At 43.5% G+C, this 24,774-nt stretch overlaps 1 protein-coding gene across 1 annotated transcript in view; it reads left to right on the top strand.

The window, feature by feature from the left end:
- Nucleotides 1-19,265, top strand: part of frmpd3 (FERM and PDZ domain containing 3) — a gene marked incomplete at its 3' end in the record, with an annotated part of 49,642 nt that extends 30,377 nt beyond the window's left edge. Inside the window, exons 7-15 of the mRNA XM_080746285.1 lie at nt 698-829; nt 2,792-2,911; nt 5,367-5,503; nt 8,291-8,417; nt 9,063-9,152; nt 11,539-11,718; nt 12,442-12,577; nt 15,052-15,942; nt 16,429-19,265. Coding sequence (XP_080602411.1) covers nt 698-829; nt 2,792-2,911; nt 5,367-5,503; nt 8,291-8,417; nt 9,063-9,152; nt 11,539-11,718; nt 12,442-12,577; nt 15,052-15,942; nt 16,429-19,265 — 4,650 coding nt within the window. The remainder of the gene's footprint in view (nt 1-697; nt 830-2,791; nt 2,912-5,366; nt 5,504-8,290; nt 8,418-9,062; nt 9,153-11,538; nt 11,719-12,441; nt 12,578-15,051; nt 15,943-16,428) is intronic.
- Nucleotides 19,266-24,774: the final 5,509 nt, after the last annotated feature.

Below are 24,774 nucleotides of genomic sequence, written 5' to 3'. Positions count from 1 at the left end.
CTGTAAGCCCCTCCCAAACAGCAAAATGTGTTCCCGGCCTGAATCAAGGCTCATTACTTCATTGTGTACTCAAGAGTTGTGTTTTGTGTTGTGTTGTGTTGTGTTGTGTGATAGTGTTGTGTTTACACTGTGCATCATAGTCATAGAAAGTCGTATTTCTGCTGTCATTGTACCCCCCCTCTCCCCCCCCCCCCACACACACACACACATGGGAGTACTGCAGTATAGATGACAAGTTCATCGTTCTCTATAAAGCCACTCACATTAACAGACCCACAGAACAATAAAAGCAAGCGTTGTATAGAGGGCTGTAAGTGCAGCTGTCCCCACAACTCCATCACCATTTGTTTTAACCATCCCCCCTCCTAATATAAACGTGATTGGTGCAAAACGGTAACCTGCTCTGCATGCCATGATGACAAAATAAAATCTATTCAGCCACCCCTCTCTCTTCAATGAATTCAATTATTCCATTTCAATGGAGAAAACATGCGTTTAAATTGCCAAAGCACAAGTGGAACAAAACAATCTAATTGCAAAATAATGTACGGTATGTACAATTAAATGAAATCTGTCTGTCTGTTTGTCTGCCTCTCTCTCTTTGTGACTCTGTCTGTCTCTCTCTCTCTCTCTCTCTCTCTCTCTCTCTCTCTCTCTCTCTCTCTCTCTGTGTGTGTCTCTATGTCTCTCTCTCCAGGATGTAATATCCTCCTTGCAGGACCGCCTGTCTCTGCGTTACATCGAGCATTTCTCCCTGGTCCTGGAGGCGGGAGGCCTGGAGCACGACCAGAGGTTACACCTACTGCAAGACAACCAGCCTCTGTCACATGTAAACACACACACGCACACGCACGCACACACGCACGCACACACACACACACAGATGCATGCATACACACACACTTGCTTTTTTTTATTTTTATAAAAGCATTACGGCATTCATTTATGAAAAAACATAACTTCAAATATGGAGATGTAAGGTTTCTGCCCGACAACAACGCTATTAAATATGTTCCCTGTTGTCCCTGCTCTGTCAGCAGTGATGGAAAAAGTACTCAAATGTTTTACTTAAGTAAAAGTATCAATAGGCTACTACTATGTAAAACATACTTTAATACTCCTGTATTAAAAATATAGGCCTACTCGAGTAAAAGTACTAAAGTATCGGGATCAAAATGTACTTAAAGTACTAAAAGTAAAATGACTCATTTTGCAGAATGTCCCATTTCACAAGTTCAAAATGGATACAAAGGTCTTTTGAAAATCCGATCCACAAGCTCACAATGAGTTGCATCTCGACACATTGTGGGCTGAAGTGGTTAGTGTATTTTGTAATAATATAATCAAAATCAACAAAGTTACTAGTATCTAAAGTTGTCCAATAACTGTAGTGGAGTAAAAGTACAATGTTTGCCTTTCAGATGTAGTGGAGTAGAAGTAAAAGTACAGACAATTGGAAATACTCCAGTAAAGTAAAGATACCTCACCATTTTACTTAAGTGCAGTACTTAAATAAATTGACTTAGTTATTTCCACCACTGCATGCACTGTCTGTGACCATAGTTGAGATACATGAAACATGAGGCACTGCTATCTTGTGTTTATAAATCTTTTGGTGGGCCTAGACAGCATTTTTTAAAGCACAGTGGTGGAAGAATTGCTCATAATTTAAAAGTAAAAGTATAACAACACCACAGTGTAGAAATGTTACTGTTACAAGTCCTCATTATGCAGAGAGGACCGTTTCACAATTATTGGATTGTAATTAGTAATGCATTAGGGTGTTCATTACTTTGATGCTGCAGCTGGTATAAGGTGGGGAAGAATTTAATGACTTGTCTTGATTTGCCGCTGCTGGGTAGCTTTTGCCTTTAATTATACATCATCATTTATCAAGTCCATGTGTGTTTTACCGTATATTAATACATCGGAATCTGCATGAGTAAGTAACTAACGCTGTCTAATAAATGTAGTGGAGGGAAAAAAAACAAGAATATTTGTCTCTGAGATGTAGTGGAATAGAAGTTCAGTCAGACAACTATTTATTGAGCAAAATATAGCAGAAATATTTAAGCATATTTGGCATCACAGGCACAGCTGTCTCATTTAATTCAATTCCCTGTAAGCATGAATTAGCTGTATAATGAATGCTTTGCCAACTAGATTTTACAGGGAATGGAATGAAATAGACCCCCATAAGGGAATCACAGAAGCAGAGCCCATCTGTGGATTGCTGGGGTGGTGTGGGAACATTATAGAGCAGAGCACAAAGCCGTAGCAGATTTCTCATTCTCAACTCAAATTATTCTGGAGGTCCCTGGCACAACATATAAATATGGATTTGGGGGTCCTTGACATGAAAAAAGAGTTTGAGAAGCGCTGCTTTCGCACCTGTCAACCCGTGACAAAGGCACGTGCACACATAGACACCTGCCCTTTTATCCGTCTGTAAAAAGCACCCTCTCCAGACCATGAATGCCGTTTTTGCTATGGTGAAAGAAATGTGAAATTCCCACTTTCCATGCCATAACTGAAGGCAGCATTCAAGAGAATTGCCTCGTCCAAACTCTCCTGGACTTGAATGCAGCATTTATGCAGCATCTTTTGTTTCTGAGTAGAAATCCATGCCGTACTCGTATACGCCACATCGCCAGTATTGACTTGATTATGCTTAGTTCAGTGTGTGATATCAAGCACCAAAAGGCGCTTTTAGAAATTTCAGACCCTGCCACTCCAATATTCTCTGCGCGTCCCTACTGTGACATGTGACTGTGATGGTGTTCTCATGCAGGTGGTGCACAGAACCTACTTCCAGGGGATGAAGTGTCTGTTCCGCATCTGCTTTTTCCCCAAGGACCCGGCAGACCTGCTGAGACGAGACCCCGCTGCGTTCGAGTACCTTTATATTCAGGTAAAAAAAAAAGAGGCTTACGAGATAAATATTAAGCAGCCAGGTCTATGAAAACAAGACCATAATAAGCGAATATTGGGCATATGAGCACTCTAAATCGATATGCAGCAGCTTGACAGCTTGTAGATCTGCTATTTTCAAAATTATGTGGAATATGTTTGAAACATTTCTTCAGATGGGAAGAAGTAAAATAAAACTATCAATATTTCAGTGATGTTGCTAGGTTCTCAATGTATTGGGTCCTGGGACCCAAATAGTCATTCAAATGGGTCCCAGAGTTATTTTATGGGTCCTGCGACGACACACGCATTATGTATCAACGGTGAAAATATCAAAAAGGACTTTAATTTAAACAAGTAGTGGCAAATAGCTACTTGTATATAGTTAATAAAGGACAGAAGCATAGATTTAGACTAGACCATCTCAATCATCTCATCAAATACGCCAGAACGCACAGCTGTGGAGACTCCACCACATGCAGCTTAGCTGGTGCAGTGAAATGACTGATAGCAGAAGGCAGGAAGGATAGAGTTGTATGCATCCCCGGGATGCAGTGTTGCTTAGTTGAATGCGTCCTTTATTAAAAATATGCATCAGGGACGCAGGACGCAGGGCTATTAGTATCACTGATATTTACAAGGAACTTTACAGAAAAACAATCCTGAAGTCAACACTGCTTACAGGTGGATGTGAGGTGTGTAAATGTTGTCCAAAACGTTTTCAAGGTATTGAAAAAAAAAGACACCTGTTCCACTGGATCCAATGTAGTTAATATTTAGTGACATGCTCAGCTCAATATGAATAAAAGCCTATAGCACTTAACCACTTTCACTTAATCTTAATAGTGAAAATAGTGGTAAGCTCACAAGCAAGTTCAGAAGTAGATGAAAACAAGCTCACAATGTGTCACAAATATGCAATGCGTTGTGAGCTTGTAAATCTAGAGCTTGTAGACAAAATCAGCTTAGAACAAAAATAGCTATTTTGAACAAAGTAGGGCATTGATTTATGAAAAAAAAAAATATTGCCTATACTGTGTATAGAAAGAAATATGGCCCAACTATTAGAGGTAAAGTTCACTGGCTTGCAGGCAGACGTGAGGTGCAGTCAGTCGTGATGTTGATACTGAAGAGAGCAATCTGCTGGCGGAGGAGAAGAGGACGCCAACATGGGATTCAATCAGAGAGAGATCACAAGCTGTTCTGACTCCGTAAAAGCACTTCTCTGCTTTCAGCACGCCATGTTCTTTCTGTCCGATTCCGAGGGAGAGTGATGCAGATGCATACAGTCTCCTGAATTCTAACTACACCAAAATACAATGTGATCATATCAAGGGACATCGCCATTTCCCCCTTGTAGATCTGCTATTGTGAGTGAAAATAAATTGAATGCCTCAACTCCTACATTCCAAGTGCTTGGCAGGGTGGGGGGTCCCTATAGCTAGCTCTGATCCAGAGCGTCAGCTGCACTCTGACAGACCTGTCGCTAAATGACTAGACCGGGATTTCTCAGCCCCTACGAGCGCTCAACTTGAGTCAAAATAAACGAAACTACTTCACTACTCACCAAACCAAAGGTAGTTTTGCGTTGTTGAAAGTCTATTCTCCAACTCGACGGCCGCTTATTTCCGGGTTGTGAATCGCTGTGTCTGCGGTGGCCGCTGGGTGGCTCGAGGTGGGTGCGTTTTATTTCATGACAAAAATAATGTATTCTACAGAGTGGGTGGGTGGGGTGTTGAGAGGTTTCCCACCGTGGAGAAAATACTTTAAAAAATGTAAAACTACCTGGTTGGTTTGGTGAGTAGTGAAGTAGTTTCGTTTATTTTGACTTAAGCTGAGAAATCCCGGTCTATTTAGCGACAATCTGGACCAGAGCTAGGGGGTCCCCAGTTCAAATATGATTATTTTGGGGGTCACGGCATGAGAGAAATGTGTTATAGAATTGATTTTAAGATTTTATTATTTGTGTTGAACGGACTGGCAGTGGCACCTCTCTGGCCTCCCACACGTTTGTTTACTCTCCTTCAAGGGCATGGAGATCCACTGAACTGAAACTCATTCCAAAGACACCTTTGAATATCTGAGGTTTTTCAGTAGTAGCCCCTAGAAATGTAACCTTCCCATATCTAAATGGCCCCTGCTGTAAAAATAAAAACCCTTTAAATCCTGCCTTAAGTCAAATCTTTATACCTTGGCTTTTCATCCAGCTTGAGAGTTTTGTGGTCTCTCTCTGCCTAAATTCACCTGCTGTTAAAGTCTGTGTTTCATGTGTTTTCTTTATCATGTTTTTATTTCTTTTGGGTGTTTTGGTTGTTTTGTGCAGCACTTCTGTTACCCTGTGTTTTGGAAATGTACAAATATGAACAGTGGATTGGATTAGATCTAAACGTAACTGCTAAGCAGAATCTAAATCATCATAGATGAAATCCTAACAATAACTGTCCTGTACCCTGCAGAGCCGCAACGATGTTATCAAAGACCGCTTCGGCGTGGACTGGAAGTCTGACGTCACGCTGCGATTGGCTGCGCTTCATATCTACATCACTGTGTCCTCGGCCCGGCCCAATCAGAAGATCTCCCTCAAACACGTGGAGTAAGTCATGCCCAGCCTCCAAGCTTAAAAGGAGCCTTCATATTAACCTCGGAGATAGTAGGCTAGCTATACACGCAAAGTGAAGGCTCACTTTCTTTTTTCCTTTTTTTTTCCCTCAATTGAGTTGTTATTCTAGTTAATTCCTTCCACTGCTTGCCACTACTGTTGTTGCGAGCTCTTTTAGTGCACAGAGGTTGGGAACAGTTGGGAGAATCCCACTGGTTGCTGCCATTGAGGAGCCCCCACCAGGGGAGGACGTATAGCGTGCAATAGGAAAGTAAGACATACTAACTCTGCTTTATTCCCGTATCTGTATGACATACAGTATAGTGGTCAGTGGTCACCCCCTTTAAGACACCAAAAGTAGGTCGTGAGTCTATTCATTCAAACCGGAGAAGTGAACGTGACCCATTCTTTAGCCTCCCCCACGCATGGTCACTGAATTCTTCACAAGCCACACACGTTTCTCAACTTTCTGACACAAAATAATTCCAGAGACATATCAGGACAACGCACTCTCGCAAGATCTGTTATTAAAATAGTTGTTCCCGATTTTTAGAAAATAGCCAAAGTGTAAGAGGTTAAGCTGATTTTGGTTAAAGTGTTTAAACTGACCCCCTGGAACCCCCTCAAGGACCCCTTGTGGGTACTCGGACCCCACTTTTGCGGGTACTCTGACCCCACTTTGAGAACCACTGCTTTCCCCTTTGCACTTGGACACGTGGAGTTTTAGGTCTGCTGCCTCCAAGCTAAGTGAGCCTCAAATTAACCTCCCAGATATTAACATGCCCCAAGTGAAGAATTACGTGTTTCACTTCATTAACAGTTTCCCAGCTCGCCCTATTACTCATAACCCAGTTTGTTCATTAAATAATATCTAAAGTGATTAATAATTAACCGGTCCGGTATTAAAAAGAAACTGAAATTACTCAAGGATAATTCTCCATTATGACAAGCACACAAAAGAGAATCCTTTGTAGGGTGAAATTACCTAGCTCCTCCTTAAATTTGTTCATTTCACCCTCAAAATCCCTAACCTGGGAAGCCATTGTGCTTGTGCCAGCTCATACACAGAGCCACGGCACTGCTCCATTGTGCTTGTAACAGTCTTTTATGGTGGTTGGCCGTGAGTGGTGCCATGCCAACCCGAGGTGATAGGATGTAAGCCTACGCCAGCCTACTGGCAGTGATGTGTGTGTGCGCATGTGTGTGTGCGCATGTGTGTGCGCGCGCGCGCGTGTTTGTGTGTGTGTGTGTGTGTGAGACAACTTTTTAATGTCGAGAACCCCTAGAAATATAGCCTATATTCTGACCCCATCTCAAAATATGTTGTTCCAGGGACCCCCATCCCCCAGAAGCAAAGATTTACAAAAGTTTGTTTTAAAATATATATATTTAAAAGATTTGCAACATTTTTCACGTAAAAAAAAATAAAAAAGCAGATCTACAAGTATATCTGACATTTTTCTTTAAAGTTAAAGCATCAAATAATGGTTGAAAAATCTAACGTAACAAAGATGTGTTCCCTTTCTCAATGGGTTAAAACCATTTTCAGGCTGTGACCCCCCAAAAGAATGACTTTTGAACCGGGGAGTGGGGACCCTCCCAGTTCAAATACTCAATAGCTTGGGTATACCGGATCTTGAGCTAAAAAGTTTGGGAACCACTGGTCTAAAGTATAAAAAATGGAAATACTCAACTAAAGTAAAAGTACTGTACTACATTGTTTTTGAGTACAGTATTGAGTAAGGCGGTGATCCTGTGTGCAAGGAGTAAGGACTAATTTGGATTTAGCAGCTTGCCTTCTCAGTGAAGCGGAAACAACTCTGGAACGCTTTGTCCACGGATCAGAGGACTCAAGAGGACTCAAATCATGGTTGAAATCTAATCATCGGCGCTCACATGAATTCTGACTGGTTATTGGAATGATTATGTTGCTTTTGTTTCACACAGTTTTGTGTCTGATTTTGATTATCATGCATGTTTGAATTTGATTGGTTTTTAGATTAGTGTTTCTATTTAGATCCAGGGGGTCCCCCAGCAAAAGTAGTTAATATCCCAATCATTCTAACCACTTTCTCCATTTATATGTTGGCTAACCTCACGTCACCAGGCTTTCCACGAAAGGAAAGCCTGATCTTCGTTTTAAACAGGCAGTCTGATCTGGTCTAGGCGTGGCCTAAACCGGCAACAGGCAGAAGAAGCAGTGTCGCTTTGGTCCCCCCTGTTTGTTTCCCCAATCCCTATATAAATGCTCCAAGTGTAGAAGTCAAAACTGTCTCCAGTTTGGTAATCTGGGTTCCCAGAAGTTTCTCTATCGGTTTGTTAGTTCTGGCCAAAGCGTAGTCCGTCTGATAACAAAATTACTTGGGTTGTTTCCGCTCCCACCGGATCAGAAAAATACGGTACTTTTACTCCACAACAATTATTTGAAAACTATAGTTACAAGTAACTTGGTAGATTTTGATTATTGTTACAAAACATACACTATTACACTAACATTACGGCAATTTGAAAATAGCCGATCTACAGGCTCAAAATGTGTCACGATGCAATGCATTGTGAGCTTATAGATCTGCTATTTTCAAAAGATTTTTATACATTTGAGAACTTGAAATAGGACATTCTGCATAACTTTCTACTCACTTACATTTTGATGCCAATACTTTTGTACTTTCCGGGCTTCTACTTGTAACAGAGTATTTCTACATTGCAGTAGGCCTACTTTTTACTGAAGTAAAAATATCCGATAACTTTTTTCCACCACTGTCTTTGTCTCTGTACCAGGAAGGAGTGGGGTCTGGAGCCCTTCCTGCCTCTCACGCTGCTGCCCACCGTCAAGGAGAAGAACGTGTGTAAGACCCTGTCCCAGCTGCTGAAGACCTACCAGCACCCCCCTCCTTCAGGCAACAAGGTGCTTCCACACTTTCACCTGTATGTTGGCCCCCACGGGTGCCACTGACTGCATGTTGTCGTTTTGATATCGTCAGAGGCGCTGTCGCAGCGTTAATTCTGACGGCAAATGTTGATTAAATATTAGTCTTTTGAATGAAATCTTTTCATATTTTAGTCACCTGAAAAGTTTTAGTTCTAATCTAGGGTTAGTTGACTAATTTCATAGGCCTATTTATGCAGTTTTTATCTCTTTTTCGTCAGTGAAAACACATGTCTGTTTAGCGGAGGGTGCAGAACGAGTACTAACTCTGTGGCCTATAATTAATACAAATCACGAAGGCTTTCCACAGCGCTTCAAGCCAGGCTGGTCCGGTGCATCTCAGGAGCAGGACTATGATGAATATGACCTGACGAAGATGTATTGACATCGAAACGTTGTCACTTTATTTGTCTGCACCCTGTAATAAAAAAAATTGTAATGCTCCAGTGCCTTCCTTCTACATAATTAATCAATTTGGGGGTCCTTGACATGAAAATGTTTGAGAACTGGTGGTGGGTGGGTGGCTTCACCAGTGGCTCAACAGTGCCCCCATGAGGAGATGTATGGTATTGTCATGTTTGAGAGCACGTCTGTGTTTTTCTCACACAGTGTGTATGTTGACAGGTGCCTCCGCTCCAGGGAAAGCTGCAGTACATGCGCGTCCTCAACGACCTGCCGCCGTTCGGCGGACTGCTCTTCAACACTGTCGGACTGGTAAATGAATGCTGTTTACACCTAAAAGCCCAAGGTGTTCCAGTTAGGTCAGACACTTCCATCAAGATGATGAACCACTCGTTGCGTTCAGTTTGGAGGTGTGACTCTGCTCCTGTGATAGATCATCTAAGCAAGCAAGACACAGAATCTGAGATCACTAACCTCCCCAAAAAGCAGAGACTAAGCCTCAGAGAATCATTGCATGAACACAACTAGGGTTGCGATCGTTTAGGATTTTAACCGTTCCTTTCCCTAACGATTCCCTCTTAATGGTCCGATTCCTTAACGTTCCTCAATAACGATTCATATAGGGCAGGGTTCCCAATAGGCGGCCCGTGGGCCATTTGCGGCCTGCAGGGGGCTACTGTCTGGCCCCCACCAACCCCAGTAATAATGGTGGTATAAGAGCAGCAACAACACTAGTATATCGTCATTGTCGGGTGGAAAACCTGTATCTCAAAATGTGTACTTTCTTTCGCAAAGTAAAGCTCTGCTTGATCAAACAAGGCTGTCGCACAAAAGTAGTGAAAACAGCAGTAGTGAAAACAGCACACAACGCCTCACGGTGCGAGGCGTTGTGTGCTTGTAGATCGGCTGTTTTCACTAGTTTAAATCGTTTTTAAAATGATGAATGCAAAACAAACGGTTTTGGACATACAAGATTTTCAACCGACAACAACGATATCTGAACTGTCACTGGAGTAGCGGGAACACCACCGTAGCCCCCTGCAATGTTGTGGCCCTCGGCTTGGTACCCTAGACATAATTTGTCCCTTGGCGAAAACTAATTGGGGAACCCTGATATAGGGATTCCAAATTTGGTTCCATTTGTACACTCTCAGAGTCCTTGAAATTCAAACGTTTTGACAACAATTGGTATTACAATTGTAAAAAGCAGATGTTTGAAGTCCAGCTCTGACAGTGTGATGAAACCGGTTCCGGATAAGGTTCCAAATGTGATGGATTCCTCCGGTTCCGGATCCCAACTCTAAAGGTAACATTGAACCCTTCAAGGGTATAAGTTAAGATACACAGATATAACATCACACAATACACAGATTCAGACATTTAACATAGAGAGGACCTACAGATGCCACAGAAGGAGGACGAGGCTGGGGAGATGGAGGGAGTTTGATCACAGACAGGCTGCCAAAACTGTGCAGACTGCAGCAGAGACCAATGCTGAGCATGAAGTATGGAGAGTGAACAGTGTTCTGCTTTATTAAAAAAAAGACAGCCTCCTAGAATGAACTATTAGATTGTAGATGTATTGGCTCTGTCAGGTGGAAACTGTTTCTTTTCAGGATTCAAATTCAAAAGTATCAATCAGTATTTTTTCTGTAAAGATTTATTTATTGACAGCTTAGACTGTCAATAAATACATCTTTGCATGTAGCCTACATCCATCCATTTTCTTTTTTACACAACAAAAGCAAGAAAAAGTTTACAAAAAGTCAAAGAAAAAAGAGAACCCCCCCACCCCCCCAAGACCTCCCCCCATCCCAGAATGGCACAATAAACAACTTCAAGAACTAAAACAAGGTAAATCCGTATGAGGAAGTATGTATGAGCATAATGTAATCAACACTAGATTAATGCAGCATAGGAAGACTGGACCGACATAAAGGGAAAGCATTCCAGGTCGCCAGGCCAGCCAGCCTGGCAGCAGGCGGGACCCACAAGATGCATGGCTCGTTCTGAACATATTGATTTAGCCTTTCTGATGAATCGCCCGTTAAACAGAGTGGCTTTCTACAACGTAAACAAAGCCATCGATTAGCTGATGAACAAACACATTCTGTTTGGGCTTTTGTAAATACCAGCTGGTGGACAGTAACACATTACTTCCTTTACTTGATTACTGTATATGAGTAAATGTTTTTTACTTACTTGAGTGTGGTTTATTATTATTTATTTATTTAAGTTTCACTCCACTACATTTTAAAGACAAATATTGTACTTCTAAGCAGGGGTGTAAACTAAAGTAACATGTACAGTACATGTAGGCCTACTCAAATACTGTACAATTTTGAGGTATTTGTACTTTACTTGAGTATTTCCAATTTCCAATACTTTTACTTAGATCTTAGATGAGTGACTATAGTTACTTTGTAGATTTTGATTATGTTTTACAAAACATACATTAACCACTTCAGCCATTTTCAAATCATTTTCATACATTTGAAAATGTGAAATGGGACATTCTGCAGAATTGATACTTTTACTTAGAAATGTGAGTACTTTTTTCCACCACTGCTTCTAAGTCCACTGCATTTTTAGGAATGGACCCTGGGTGCCGAGGCAAATTGATATTTTATTTTAATCAGAATCAATTTTGATTATGAAAATGGATTAGTTTGATTAACATGTATGCATGTATTGTCAGGATGAGAAGCAGTCGGCCAGCACCCTGCTGGTGGGTCCTCGCCACGGCATCAGCCACGTCATCGACCTGAAGAACAACCTGACCACCGTGCTGGCCGAGTTCAGCCGTGTCGGCAAGATCCAGCTGTACCGCGAGAACCAGGGCGTGGCGCGCGTCGAGGTGGCCATCCACGAAGCCAAGGTATAGCCCACTGCTAGGGCTGTCATGATTATGACATTTTACATGACGATTAATTGTCACTCAGATAATTGCGATTAACGATTTCATTGTGTTTTTGTCGTTGACAATTACATTTCTGTTCGGCTTGTAGGCTTTGAAGTTGCACATGGCAGATATGACACATAACCTAGGCTAAATATACCTAAAAATTACTGACATATTGACAACTTTATAGTTAAAAAAGAACGTGTTGCATTGCTTGTAAATCTGCTATTTCCACTATTTTTGAAAATGTTTGAAAATATATGAATATTTTTCAACATGGGAACGATTATGACAAAATAATTGCTATTACGTTATGTCATATAATTGCAATTATGTCAAATAATTGCGATTAGATGATTATGAAATAATTATGACAAGCCTACCCACTATACCCACTATGTCTTTATTGGAGTATTTCCAATTTCCAATACTTTTATTTTTACTCTCAGAAGCAGTTTAAGAAACACAGGATAAGATTAAACTTAAATTCTTAAGTTTCTTAACATAAGAAACTTTTGTAGATCTGCTATTTTCAAAAGATATTAATGCATTTTATACATGTGAAACGGGACCTTCTGTATACGTTCTACTTTTGGTATGTTTGGTTTCGATGTCTTCACAATGAGTGCAGGGCAGGCAATGCTTATTGCCTGTCCCCTAAATCAGTCTCCTAATCCCCCTCCCTGCCCGCCCCCGCAGCCCCTGGTGCTGCTCATGGAGTGGCCGGACGCCAGCAACTTCGCCTGTCTCATCTCCGGATACTACAAGCTGTTTGTGGACCCCAAGCGCACCATCTACTTCCGGGCACCTGGTCAGTCTCAGATGACCAAGGCAGGTGTGTATGTTGACACACTCACACACTACTCACAAGTTGTGATTGTAAAGCAAGCAAACGAAGAAGAAAGAAAAAACTAATATAAATAAAAAGGTATTCCAGTCATGTGCGCCGGAAGGCAAACTTTAATACAAGAAAGGCAAACAGAGATTTTTCAGACTGAGAAAATCTTTATTTAATGATCCATATCCATAGCGTGACAAAGAAATAAAGTAATAAACAAACTGCTACCAAAAAAGCATGTCGTGGATGCAGAATCGCTTGAGTTGAAACTTGGCAGATCTGAGGATGTTTTGGTTTGTTTATGTGTTTGTTTTTTTGGACAAACTTTGGTTATGGATCATTAAAGAACACATTTTCTGCATGTGAAAAGTATGGACAGGACCTTTAATGATGGTTTTTGTGTGCTATCGTTCCTTTTTGCCTTATATTCACGACACACAAGAGCCCTCACCACATTGTCCATGATTATAAAGATATGTTGTATTCCACTTGGACTAACATGTGGCACAGCGCTTAAACTGTGATTACATAGATAACCATAAGATATTTCCCTTGAATTTAAAGATGAAAGGTTGATAATTAATGCCTTCAACATCCTTCATATCGATTGTGTCTGTCATCTTCAACACTGCATGTTTTCAGTGCTTGGCGAAACTTCTCCATCTGTGACCGATCAACTCACTGGACTGTGGCCTGTTTCCCATCTCCAATGAAACCATTACAAGCCTGTTGCCATGGAAACATCCCATAACGCCTCTCATCTCCATGCTGACTCATGCGGGAAAAGGGCGCTGCTCTTCGTGTTTTCCACGTTAATAGGACTTCATGGAAACCTTTGGCTTTAACCAAACACACAGTAGCGTGTTCAAGGCATCTCTCATCTACTCTCTCCTTGTAGTTGTGACCCGCCTCAGTGCTGGAAAGTAACTACGTACATTCACTCGATCATGTACTGTGCTCCTTACTCCTTACTTTGTTCTAGTATGTAAATTGTTCAATGCTTTATACTTCTACTCGACTACATCACAGAGGAAAATAAATGTGCTTTTGACTCCAACTACAATAATTTGAAGAATAGTTACAAGTTGTTACTTTCTAGATTTAGATTAGCTCTGGTCCAGAGTGTCAGCTGCACTGATGCTCTGACAGACCCGTCGCCAAATGACTAGACCGGGATTTCTCAGCCCCTACGAGCGCTCAACTTGAGTCAAAATAAACTAAACTGGGGGCACGGTGGCGCAGTCAGTAGTGCTGTCGCCTCACAGCTAGAAGGTCCTGGGTTCGATTCCCGCCGGGGGACACTGTGGGTGCTGGGGGCGTGTTCCCTCCTCCGCGTCATCAGTGCCCACACCCTAGGTGGGGTTGGCAAAAGGGCCTTTCTGTGTGGAGTTTGCATGTTCTCCCCGTATCTCCTAGGGTAGATACCCTCACAAAAACATGCAGTAATCCTGGTCTCTATAAAGCCTCCCCCTGGCCAGCCGGGGCGCCTGATGGAGGGGAATGGAACTGGTTGGAATAACGTGTTCCTTCCACGCGCTACGTCCAACCGGGGAAGCTCCCCCTGTCAGGTGATAAGAAGCGGCCTGCTCACTCCTCATGCATTGAAGGAAGCATGAGCTCAGTTCGGGGCCCTCCCCAGGTTGGCAGAGGGAGAGTAGAGCCCAGGATCACAGCTTAGGCAATTGGCACCGGGTGAAAAAATGGGTTACAAAAATCGTGGGATAAAAATTTGAAAAAAAATAAACTAAACTACCGGTACTTCACTATTCACCAAACCAAAGGTAGTTTTGCGTTGTTGAAAGTCTATTCTCTGCGGTGGGAAAACCTCTCAGCACCCCACCCACTCTGTAAAATACATTATTTTTGTCATGTAAAACGCATCCAACTCGACCGCTGCTTAATACCGGGTTGTGAACTCTTATGTCTGCGGTGGCCGCTGGGTGGCTCGAGGTGGGTGCGTTTTATTTCATGACAAAAATAACGTGAAGTAGTTTATTTTATTTTGACTCAAGTTAAGCGCTCGTAGCGGCTGAGAAATCATTATATTATAAGCATACATAATTTACATTAACAAATTAAGCCCTATTTTATACTTTGTCTACTGGTATTTTGATGCCGATACTTTTGCACTTTTTGAATACAGGACTTTTAGTTGCAACAGAATATTTCTACATTGTGGTATTGCTACTTTTACTTAAGTAAAAAGAAACAATCGGAGTACTTCTTCAACCGCTGGTCCAGCTACTGTAAAAGAAGAGTTTGCGTCATTCCGTCTCATCACATTCCACCAGGGTCTAACCCTCCAAAACCCAAACAAAGCTTCAACCTCCAGCATCCATCTCTGAAATAACCATCGATGCTTCATGAGGCCGCCGGCTGTCACCTCTGCATCCCATCTGGAACCGCTTCCATTTCCCAGTACATCTTTAACTACTCAAAACTCTCCACTGCTCTGACCGTTCTGTCCTCAGATTACAGAGCTTCCCACCACACCCATCCACGCTCGGGGGCCACGGGGTCCTCCGGTGGCGGGCGCCGAGGAGACGAGAGGGAGGGCTCCTCGCACCGGGAGCCGGCGTCCTCCAGAGCTCTGGTTCCGGCGGAGCCTCAGCACCTGGGCCTGTGTCATGTCCACCTGCGAGAGCAGCAGCAGCTCCTGGAGCTCCAGACGCAGGCCGAGGCGGAGCTCGACATCAACGAGAACTTCATTTCCCAGGAGGCCGCGGGGCGGCCGCGCACCAAGTCTGACCCCACCGTGCAGAGCACGGAAGAAATCCCCGGGATTCCGGAGAAACCCGCCGCGGAAGGCGCAGCTTTTAGAAGCCGGGCCCAAACGCTGGGTCAGTCCCAGAAAGCCCTGCGGTACTTCTGTGACTCTTGCAAGGCCAGGTTCAGGGCGGAGGGCATATCGGTGCCGGCGAACAGCAGCGGTAGTTCGGGGAAGTACTGCTCCAACGCCTGCGCCTCCCGTGACATGGCGGCTGTGGATCTCATGGCACTGCCTCCTCCGGGCAATGAGGAGGAGGAGGAGGAGGTACACAACAGCAGAGGGAAACTACAGGTACCCCTGCCTGCTATCGCCGCCCCTCCGCCTGGCTTCAGGGACAACAGTTCAGACGAGGATGACCCGAATAGAGGGAGAAAGGCTCGGACTGGTGCAAGTCCGGCTGCAGCCTCCGGGCAGGTGGCAAAGGCTAAGGAAGACGTCCCGGTGACTTTAATCGATAGCGTGGCCACCAGAACAGTGCGTGATCACGCCCAAGAGCTCGACGATGCTCTAGTGTCCACTTTGCAAGCGCTGGAAGCCTTGGCAGCTTCCGAAGATTTCCCTCATCACCCGACGCAGCCGGCACAGACTGCAGGTCAACAGTCTGAGTCAAGCCATGGTCCTCACGTCACTCACAGACTTAACAGTAGTACCAATCCAATAACATGTTATTTAAATGTCTTTACATTGAACATAATACATTTGAATAATGTGTAACTGATTGACTGCAAGTAAAAGTTTATTATGAAAGTGTACTTGCAAGTAAAGATTGTCTTTCGTGGAATGTAAATGTCTGGTTTGAGAGCTCTGGTGTTCTTGGGGAGAGCTTGATTGTTGATCAATAGCATAGCAAACAGATACTCCCTCCCTTCAACCTTTTAAAGTTATATATAAAATAGCACTACTAGCTTTGGCACTGCAATTACTTTTGCTGCCGGAGAACAGGGAAGTAACTGACATTACTTGATTTATTTTCAACAGTGTTACAACCTAATTAAAAAGAGAACCAAATTACTGCTTTGTCATTAATATTTATTGCTTCTTGACCCTAATAGTGAGTTGTGTCTCCTTTCATCCTCAGGGCTGATCGTGCTCGCTGCCATTACACCTGAGTCATCGCTGGACTCGGGCCATGAGACCAACTCCTCTGAGTTGACGGATGTTTCTGAAATGGTCTCAGCCATGAAGCAGCACCAGAACCAGGCCTACCTGCTGGCCCATCACATCAACAAGGACCGCATCCTCTGCCGCCGTGACTTCCCCCTGGCCATCCCAGGCTGCACTGCCCAGACCATAGGGACCGGGGCCTTCTCCGTGGGTCAGATTCGTGCCGGCTGTCCCCCCAAGCAAGTAATTCTCAGCAAGACGGTTCCATTGAAAGTCAGCCCCAATCAAGAGGCCGCAGCTGTCGCCATGGCAGGGGAGCAAGGAAAACCTCGAAGCCCTGCTCAGAATGAACAGAAGATAAATTTGAAAGCAAAAGCCGATCAAACCGACAAAACCACCAAAGCAAACACCCCTGAATCCTCTGCTAAGTCACCTGGTAAACTGAAACTGAGTGATCCATCACCAACAGCCCAAGTCAACAACAATCAGAAGTTGTCAAGTTCCTCTAGGGACAAACTGAGTCCAAACCTTTCTGATGGCATAAAAGGGAAACAAACTGCACCTCCTAGTGACGATCCAACCAATGAAGCCTTACCGATCCTCTTGCCTGTGGAAAGAACTGCCTCTGCCAAGATTTTCCCCTCTAACATGTGCCAAGATGCCGAGACTGCCTCTAGTGAGACCATGAAGCCTTCAAGCTCTAAAGAAGTTCTACCCATTGATGACCTGTTCTGCACATGCCCGGTACGGGTGGATCCTGCGCCTCAGCTGAGACTGAAGGACCCACAAGTTCAGAAGGTAGTGGTGTTTCAGTCTTCCTCACCCACAGACGATGAGCGCCTCAGAGCCAAAAGCCTCCAACTGGCTAGCAACAAAGATACTGCAGTGAGAGGGGGAGGAGCTGATCCCGCTATGGCTAAACCCAGTCCCCAAATCCAAACCAAGTACTCCCCTCACATGACTGGGAAATCAGAGAGAAGAGAGGGCACAGATGGTAAGACCGAGGGTCCGCAGACAGCAGTACACCCCGAGCCACAGAAAGCTCCCACAAAATCATTGCCTATTTTGGAAGACCCCACACACCCCAGCACCAACATCGATAAAGTTTCCACTCTCCCCGCTGGTGACTCAAAGAAGCACGGCAGTGGCAAGGCGAAGTCCCAGCGCAGCGTGCCGTTTCTGAGCTTCAGAAACCTCCTCTCCGCCACGTTCCCAGCCAGGATGCGGAGAGAGACGGATGAGCGACGGGCTCAGTTGCAGAAGGTCCGTCAGTATGAGCTGGAGTTCTTAGAGGAGCTACTGAAGCCCAAGTCGTCACAGGGAGAGTATGTGCCTCAGGGATCCTCGCCGGTCCCTTCAGGTACCCCCTGTTCCTGCCAGTTACGCACCAGCCCTGTCCTGAAGGCCCCGGGTCTTTCTAGGGAGCAGCGGCGGAGCTGTGACTGTAAGAGGATGTGCAGAGGCATGCGTCTACCCGACACACCGGTCGGCTCGACCACAGAAACACAGCAGAGAGGCAGAGAGAGAAATATCTCCAAGACCCCTCCTGCAATCTCCAAAGTCCCCCACACCCCGGGTGGGACGAGGAGACCCCAGACCTTAGAGATCAAGACAACCCGAATTCGCTCTACAAGCCTCGAGTCCAGAGAGCCGAGGGGAGAGCACGGCACCTGCTTGCCCACATGCGCCTCCCAGACAGACTGCATGGGAGGGCCGCAGTACAAGAAGCTCCAGAGACGATACAGCATCGGAGAGGTGGACAACAGCGCCAGCACGCCTGTATACGCAGAGGTCAAACCCAAAGCCAAGAGTCTAGAAAAGGAGATGGAGCGAGTGAGGGCCACAGGTCTGAGGCTTCCGACTCCTGTGGAGCCTGTTCACACTCAGTCTCACCAGGCAGAGGGGAAGGGGAGGAAGGGAGTGTTCTTCATTCAGGGAGAGGAGCTGCTGCGTGACAGCAGAGAAGGGACCGGGGAGGTGATCCTGACGCTGCCCAGCGAGGACAGCGACGAGCGGGAGAAATGCTGCTCCTTCTGCTTCTGCTACAGGAAATGTGAATCGGCGGATGAAAGCAGCGAGAAGGACGAGCTCTCCTACTCCATTCCCCTGCAGGTCCTCCCGGGCATGCAGCTGGACTCCCGTACGCTGCCAGTTGTCAGCAAAACCCTGCAGGTTCTCAACGCGGAGGACTGCAGCGGGGAGGAGGAGGAGGAGGAGGAGGAAGAGGAGGAGGAGGAGCCTCATATGCAGCAGATTGACCTCCGGGCCTGCGGCACCCTGGAGGGGAGTCTGGCACGAGTTCAGGCTCTGCAGGGGAAGACGTTCAGTCTGCCCGATGGCTTCCTAAACGCCCAGCTGGACGCCAACGAGTTGCTAGCGATCCTGCGCCAGTGCGCCAATAGCCCCCAGACCGACTGTGAAGCTCGGCTTCAGCCCCCGCGGATCGCAGAGTATAAGCAGGAGCTGGCGGTGCGCTTCAAAGAGTTCCGGGCGTCGTGCCGCCGAGTGGCGAGCGTCGAGAAGAGCCCCACTCGCATGCTGGCGGTGGTCACAGCCAGCTTCCAGGTGTTGTGTGAACTTACTCAGACCTTCATCAAACTGGTCAGAGGCGTCCGCTCCGAGGCGCAAAGGCTTCAGCTGTTGAGGAAGGTCGAAGAGGTGGCGATCAACTACACACTGCTCCTACGCGCAGCCGAGGAGTCGATGGGACACTCCAGCAGCCTGCCCACCAAGACAGCGAGCCCTCAAATCTCCACCACCCATAACATGAGCTCTCTCAGCCGACCCATCAAGACTCTGCCTGCCCAGTAAAGATAAAACTACCAACTGACACACTTATCAATTATAGAACTTAAGGCATTTGGGGCGAGTGGGCCGGCACTCTCCCTCTAAACCCATCACTTATTTATTGTTTACATTTTTTTACGGGATGTACAAACATTCATCCCCAAGACGTCTATAAAACACTTGCAATGCAGCTGTTCCATTTCATGTTTACAGGCACTGTGGTAGTCTAGTGCGTCTTTTGTTTTGATAAAGAGAACATACATGGAACTAATGCACAAAAGATTAAGGACCCCCACAACAGACTGGGTGATAGAGGGCTAACCACCTCAGCATTCACACTTCAAGAATCATTATGGTATATGGATTTATATGTATTGTACAGTATATTTGGGTTGTCTCTTCTTAGCAAATAATATAATTTTGTTTTTGTGGAGAACACAGATGAGAGTAATATTTGAAATATATTGATTACAAAGAAATATAAAGATTATAACAAATCGTCAGACATAAATATGTACTCCGGGCAAAAAATACTGCAGATAGTACTCGTCAAGTACCGACTTCTGTGAATTAGCTCGTCCAAAGCGTTCATTGGTTAGATGGTGGCGTGTTTGTTTGTTTGTTTGGTTCTTTTCTAACTGTTGTGATACGAGATGCAGATGTCTGTTGGATGTAATTGCAGTATCTGACAAACTGAAGCAACATTTTCAATATCGTTCACAGTGTCAGACTATACTGGCCCATTCACTCACTTGTAGACGAACGTGGGCAGGCAATGTAGCAGAATCACATGCCACACACACTGTAGAGGGTGAACGAGTCACCTTACTTCAGCTGTCAACCTATAAACACTTGTATTTCACACACACGCACATGAGTGACACCCACTGGTCAACGAGCTACTGTACACTCTACTTGCATCTCACACTTTGTGAATTATTACACCTTTAAATACCGATTCACTTTGCAAGTGCTCAGCTCTAGGATTTTGCACAACCTCCAAAATTTGCGCCTACATTGAAATGTATCTTTTAATAGCCAATTACCTTTTTTTTTATTCACTCTGCTGCTGAAATATTCACTTCAGACCACATTGCTATAGTTTTACGTATACATCACCATATCAAGGCTGAAACTTAGCCGTTTCATAGGATCCTATGTTATCATTCAGGTTTGAAGAAAATTAAGATATAAATACGGTTTTGCTTTCTATGTGCTGTTATACATTGTGCCAATTAAGCAAATATTTAAGGAACACACAAAGTAGTTTTCTATGTATTTTAATAAAACTAACACCTCTGTTTCCCGTCTGAAATCTTTGTGTCTCATCCTGTGACATACTTGGAGCCCAATCACAAAAGCTTTACGGTTAAGCCTCAATTATACTTTGTTGTACACATGCGTCACGTTTTTCTAGGTTGGAAATCAGTTATTTTTGATGAGCGACGCAGTCTTACGACAAAGTATTAATTTAATCGGTGGTCCAGGGGTAAAGCAAACAACTTGAGGGGAATTGGCATAAGAACTCGGGGAGATCTAGAAGAGAAGCTTTGTACAGAAGCTTTGTGTAAAAAAAAAAGAAGAAAAAAGAAAAATAGCCGTTGAACAAGCTCGCGGCGCAGCACAAATGCGCTGCGAGCTTGCAGATCTGCTATTTTTGAGAACCACTGTTCTTTCACGTTTTAATGGGTTAATCCAAGTAGCTGTAACAACAATTGTGAGCATACACTGAAAGGCTATTTTGTGAAGATCATATTCATAGGGCAATAATGTGCAGTGAGATTTTCTTTTTCATATAGGCCTAAAATGCATGACATATAGCCTATAAACCATCAAACTGGGTACTTTTGAAACTTGAAAATTCATTATAATTTAGTATTGCATTATTATCGATATAATTAAAATGTACAGGAGAGATAAACATTTAAGTATGGCTTCGAATAGAAATAGAATAGTGGTGTTTTAAAGGGAGCAGGTTCAGCTCATTTGATTTAGGAATCAGAAATAGTTTGGTGGAGGAACACCAAACGTGTATGTGTATGGCAAGACATTTAGAAAAAAGAAAAAAACAATATAACTAAATAGATTCTCCAAACTGTCTTTTGGAGATTTTTAAATATAAGATTTTGTTATTTTTATATTTGAGTGATTTCCATTGGTGCAACCTTCAATCCAACATTAAAGTAATACTGTAGGTTTGCGTTCATCTGCTGTTTTGGGTTCTCTCTCTCTCTCTCTCAAACACACACACACACACACACACACACACACACACACACACACACACACACACACACACACACACACACACACACACACACACACACACATACACACACTATAGAAGCTAAGCTGTTTGTAGGAACTCTCTTTTAACAGTGCTGTGTGTCTTTGCTGACAGCTCTTTCTCTGTACTGCATGTTTTTGCCTAGTTATGCTCCGTCGTAGGCTATACAACGAAGTATAAATCAGGCTTTACTTTTCCGTCAAGGAGAACAATCGTTTTCTATAAGTAGCCTACCATCATGGAGGTACTATAATGAATGATACTGTTTATAAAGATGATTTTCCAGTTCCAAAGTGGAAAGAACACACACACACACACACACACACACACACACACACACACACACACACACACACACACACACACACACACACACACACAAAGTAGAAAATACTGTGGCGGAAATACTGTGGCGGAAATACTATGACGATGTTTTGAAATGGTTAATATTGTACACAGAGATGTATTATTTTACACTGGAAATGTAAATATTCTAGTAGAAGACTCGAGGGAAACACTTTTAAAACAGCCAACACTTGTGACGTGAAGATTTATCCCTTCACTTTTTTTGTACAAAAAAAGAAAAAAAAGGTTAAGACAAAACATGTCAGTGAGGTAATTATTTATAGTAGTAATGTAACATAGAGTCTAATAGCAGAACGTATATTTTAAAGAGTATAATATGATTATAAAAGCATGGGACCTGTTTATTTTTATAAGCAAACGTTTCAGGCTATACAGTACGTTCTTTTCTCATATTTTATGACACACATTTTGTTTTTCTTCCGTGGTTGTCATTGTGTTCAGTTGTATGTCTGTGTCATTCACACCAATGGGACATTGTCATGGCTTAATCCATTGTTTCATCATGTGCACTGATTCATGTCTCTCTTTATTTAGCACTGTCAATAATCTTGTCTTCGCTGTGGTCTTTCTGTCTGTGTATAAATAACTCATGTTTTAAGAGCAATAAAGTGTATTGGAATTTTAAAGAGAAAGAACCTTTCAGAGAATTTGCCAAATACACTGCATGTTATAGGCCTAGTAGCCTAGAGATGAACCAAGTGGGCTGTTCATATAGAATAACTTCAAAATAGTACTGTTTTAAGGTGCTGTAGGCCTATGTGATATTTTGGAGATAAAAACAACATGTATTTTGTTAAACATAGAAATGACTATATTCTGATAGTAAACAGAGCTACATAGAAGCCTATAGCCTATAGAAAGCGTGTTCAGTTTGTCTATAGTAACAGGTAGGGGTCTTCTATTTTCTCCAGTTTTGTTTGCTTTTTGTTCTTTGTTGAGCGGTGGTCACACCGTCTCCATAGCGTGGCCGTGTGTGTAGGTATGTTTGTATGTGGGTGGGTGGGTGGGTGGGTCTGTATGTAGCCTGAAGCCTGTGGTGTAGTACCTTTTTTGACCACACATGTTAAGGGAGGGGCGCTGTTTTCAGGCCAGGCCAGGCCAGGCACACACACACACGCACACACACACACACACAGGGGGGAAGGGGGGAGGGGTTGGTGGGTAAGAGGGTGCTGTTGAGACTAGGTGGGTAAACCACCGCTCAGTTCACACGGGTGTGATTTTTTCACAAAGTTCCAATTTCATGTTTATCTTTCTGTTGAGTTCTCTCTCCTTTTTGGATGAAAATGGTATCCCGACCTGAAAATGTAGGCTATTTTCTAAAGAGCCGGGGAGACGACCCCTGTTACCGAACAAACACTCTATCTATGGGATATACCAGAGCCTTAGAGAGTCGCGCCACCTCCGTGCACTTCATGGGGCCAGGTCTTCTACATACCCATCTATTGGCCAATAGTGACAAAGCACGAACCGGAAGTTTATAGAATGCATTGGCGTCTATGAGGGTAAAGTTATATTTAATGAACCACGTGACCGGCACTGTTTCTGACCCAGCATTGGCAGAACTCTCTATACAAGGCTCTGGGATATACTAGTTATTTAACAGTTTTTATATCACTTACAACCAATTTAATTAAACATTGGTAACTCAGAAAGTGAAGTAAAGTATGCATTATTATCTATTATTATTATTAATTGTAGTAGTAGCCTAGTAGTAGCGGTATTAGCAATATTTAAATAAATCCTGTACATTTTGTCAGAAAATAGTTGACCTTTAACCTATAAAAAAAAAGGAAAAAAAGAAAAGAAAAACATTATTTTACGTAGTGGTTCTCAAAGTGGGGTCCAGGGACCATCAGGGATCATTGAGGGGGTTCCAAATGGACCCTTTTCCAGATCTGTACGTTATGGGGGTCTTTGAAATTAATACATTATTAAAAGGTTTGAGAAACACTGATTTACAGGATAGCCTATTATGTAGTCAAACTAATACATTTGTTATGTAGGCCTATGTATATTAATATTAGTGGGTGGGGCTTCAGCAGTTCTGTAAAGTAAGTAACTAAGTAAAACGTTTAGGTATTTGTACTTTACTTGAGACTTTCCAATTTATAATATTTTTACTTTTAGCTTGTAGATCTGCTATTTTCAAAAGATTTTTATACATTTGAAAACTTGAAATGGGACATGATTCTGCATAATGATTACTTTCTACTTTTGGTACTTTAAGTAGACTACATTTTGATACTAATACCTTTGTACTTTTACTCAAGCAAATTTTGAATTTCGTACTTCAATTTCTGGTGTTTCTACAATGCAGTATTGATACTTTTACTTGTAACAAATGTGAGTACTTTTTCCTGCGTGCATCTATTCTGCATCTAGCTTGAGGCAAGACCCTAATTCAGAGTGCACATTTTGAACTCAAATCTTTTCTTCTGGGGGTCCTAGGAACAACAGATGGGGGTCCACGGCCATATACATATCAATTTGGGGGTCCTTGACATGACAAAGTTTGAGAACAGCTGATATAGGCCGATTCTACACGTCTTCTAAATCCTAACAGTTTTCTGAAAAACTTCAAACTTGTGTTGCTATATCAGTGGTTTTCAAATTGTCATGGCAAGGACCCCCAAGATTATATGTAGGCCTATTTGGCCGCGGACCCCCATCTCAAAATATTTTTTGTTCCAGGCCAGAAGCAAAGATTTTAGTTAAAAATGTTCACTCTGAACTTGGGTCTTGCCTTAAGCTAGATGCAGAATAGAATACACGCATCTAACTGACGTCGGTACGACGCAACGCAAGTAGATGCGTGCGCGCCGCCGCTCTGCGGAGGCAACAAGTGCGCTTGCGCGATGCGCGGTGCCTACAGGGACA

The sequence above is a fragment of the Nannobrachium achirus genome (assembly GCF_963921795.1).
Source record: "Nannobrachium achirus genome assembly, chromosome: 17".
NCBI classification, from domain to species: Eukaryota; Metazoa; Chordata; class Actinopteri; order Myctophiformes; family Myctophidae; genus Nannobrachium; species Nannobrachium achirus.
This window is presented reverse-complemented; position numbering and strand designations above follow the sequence as displayed.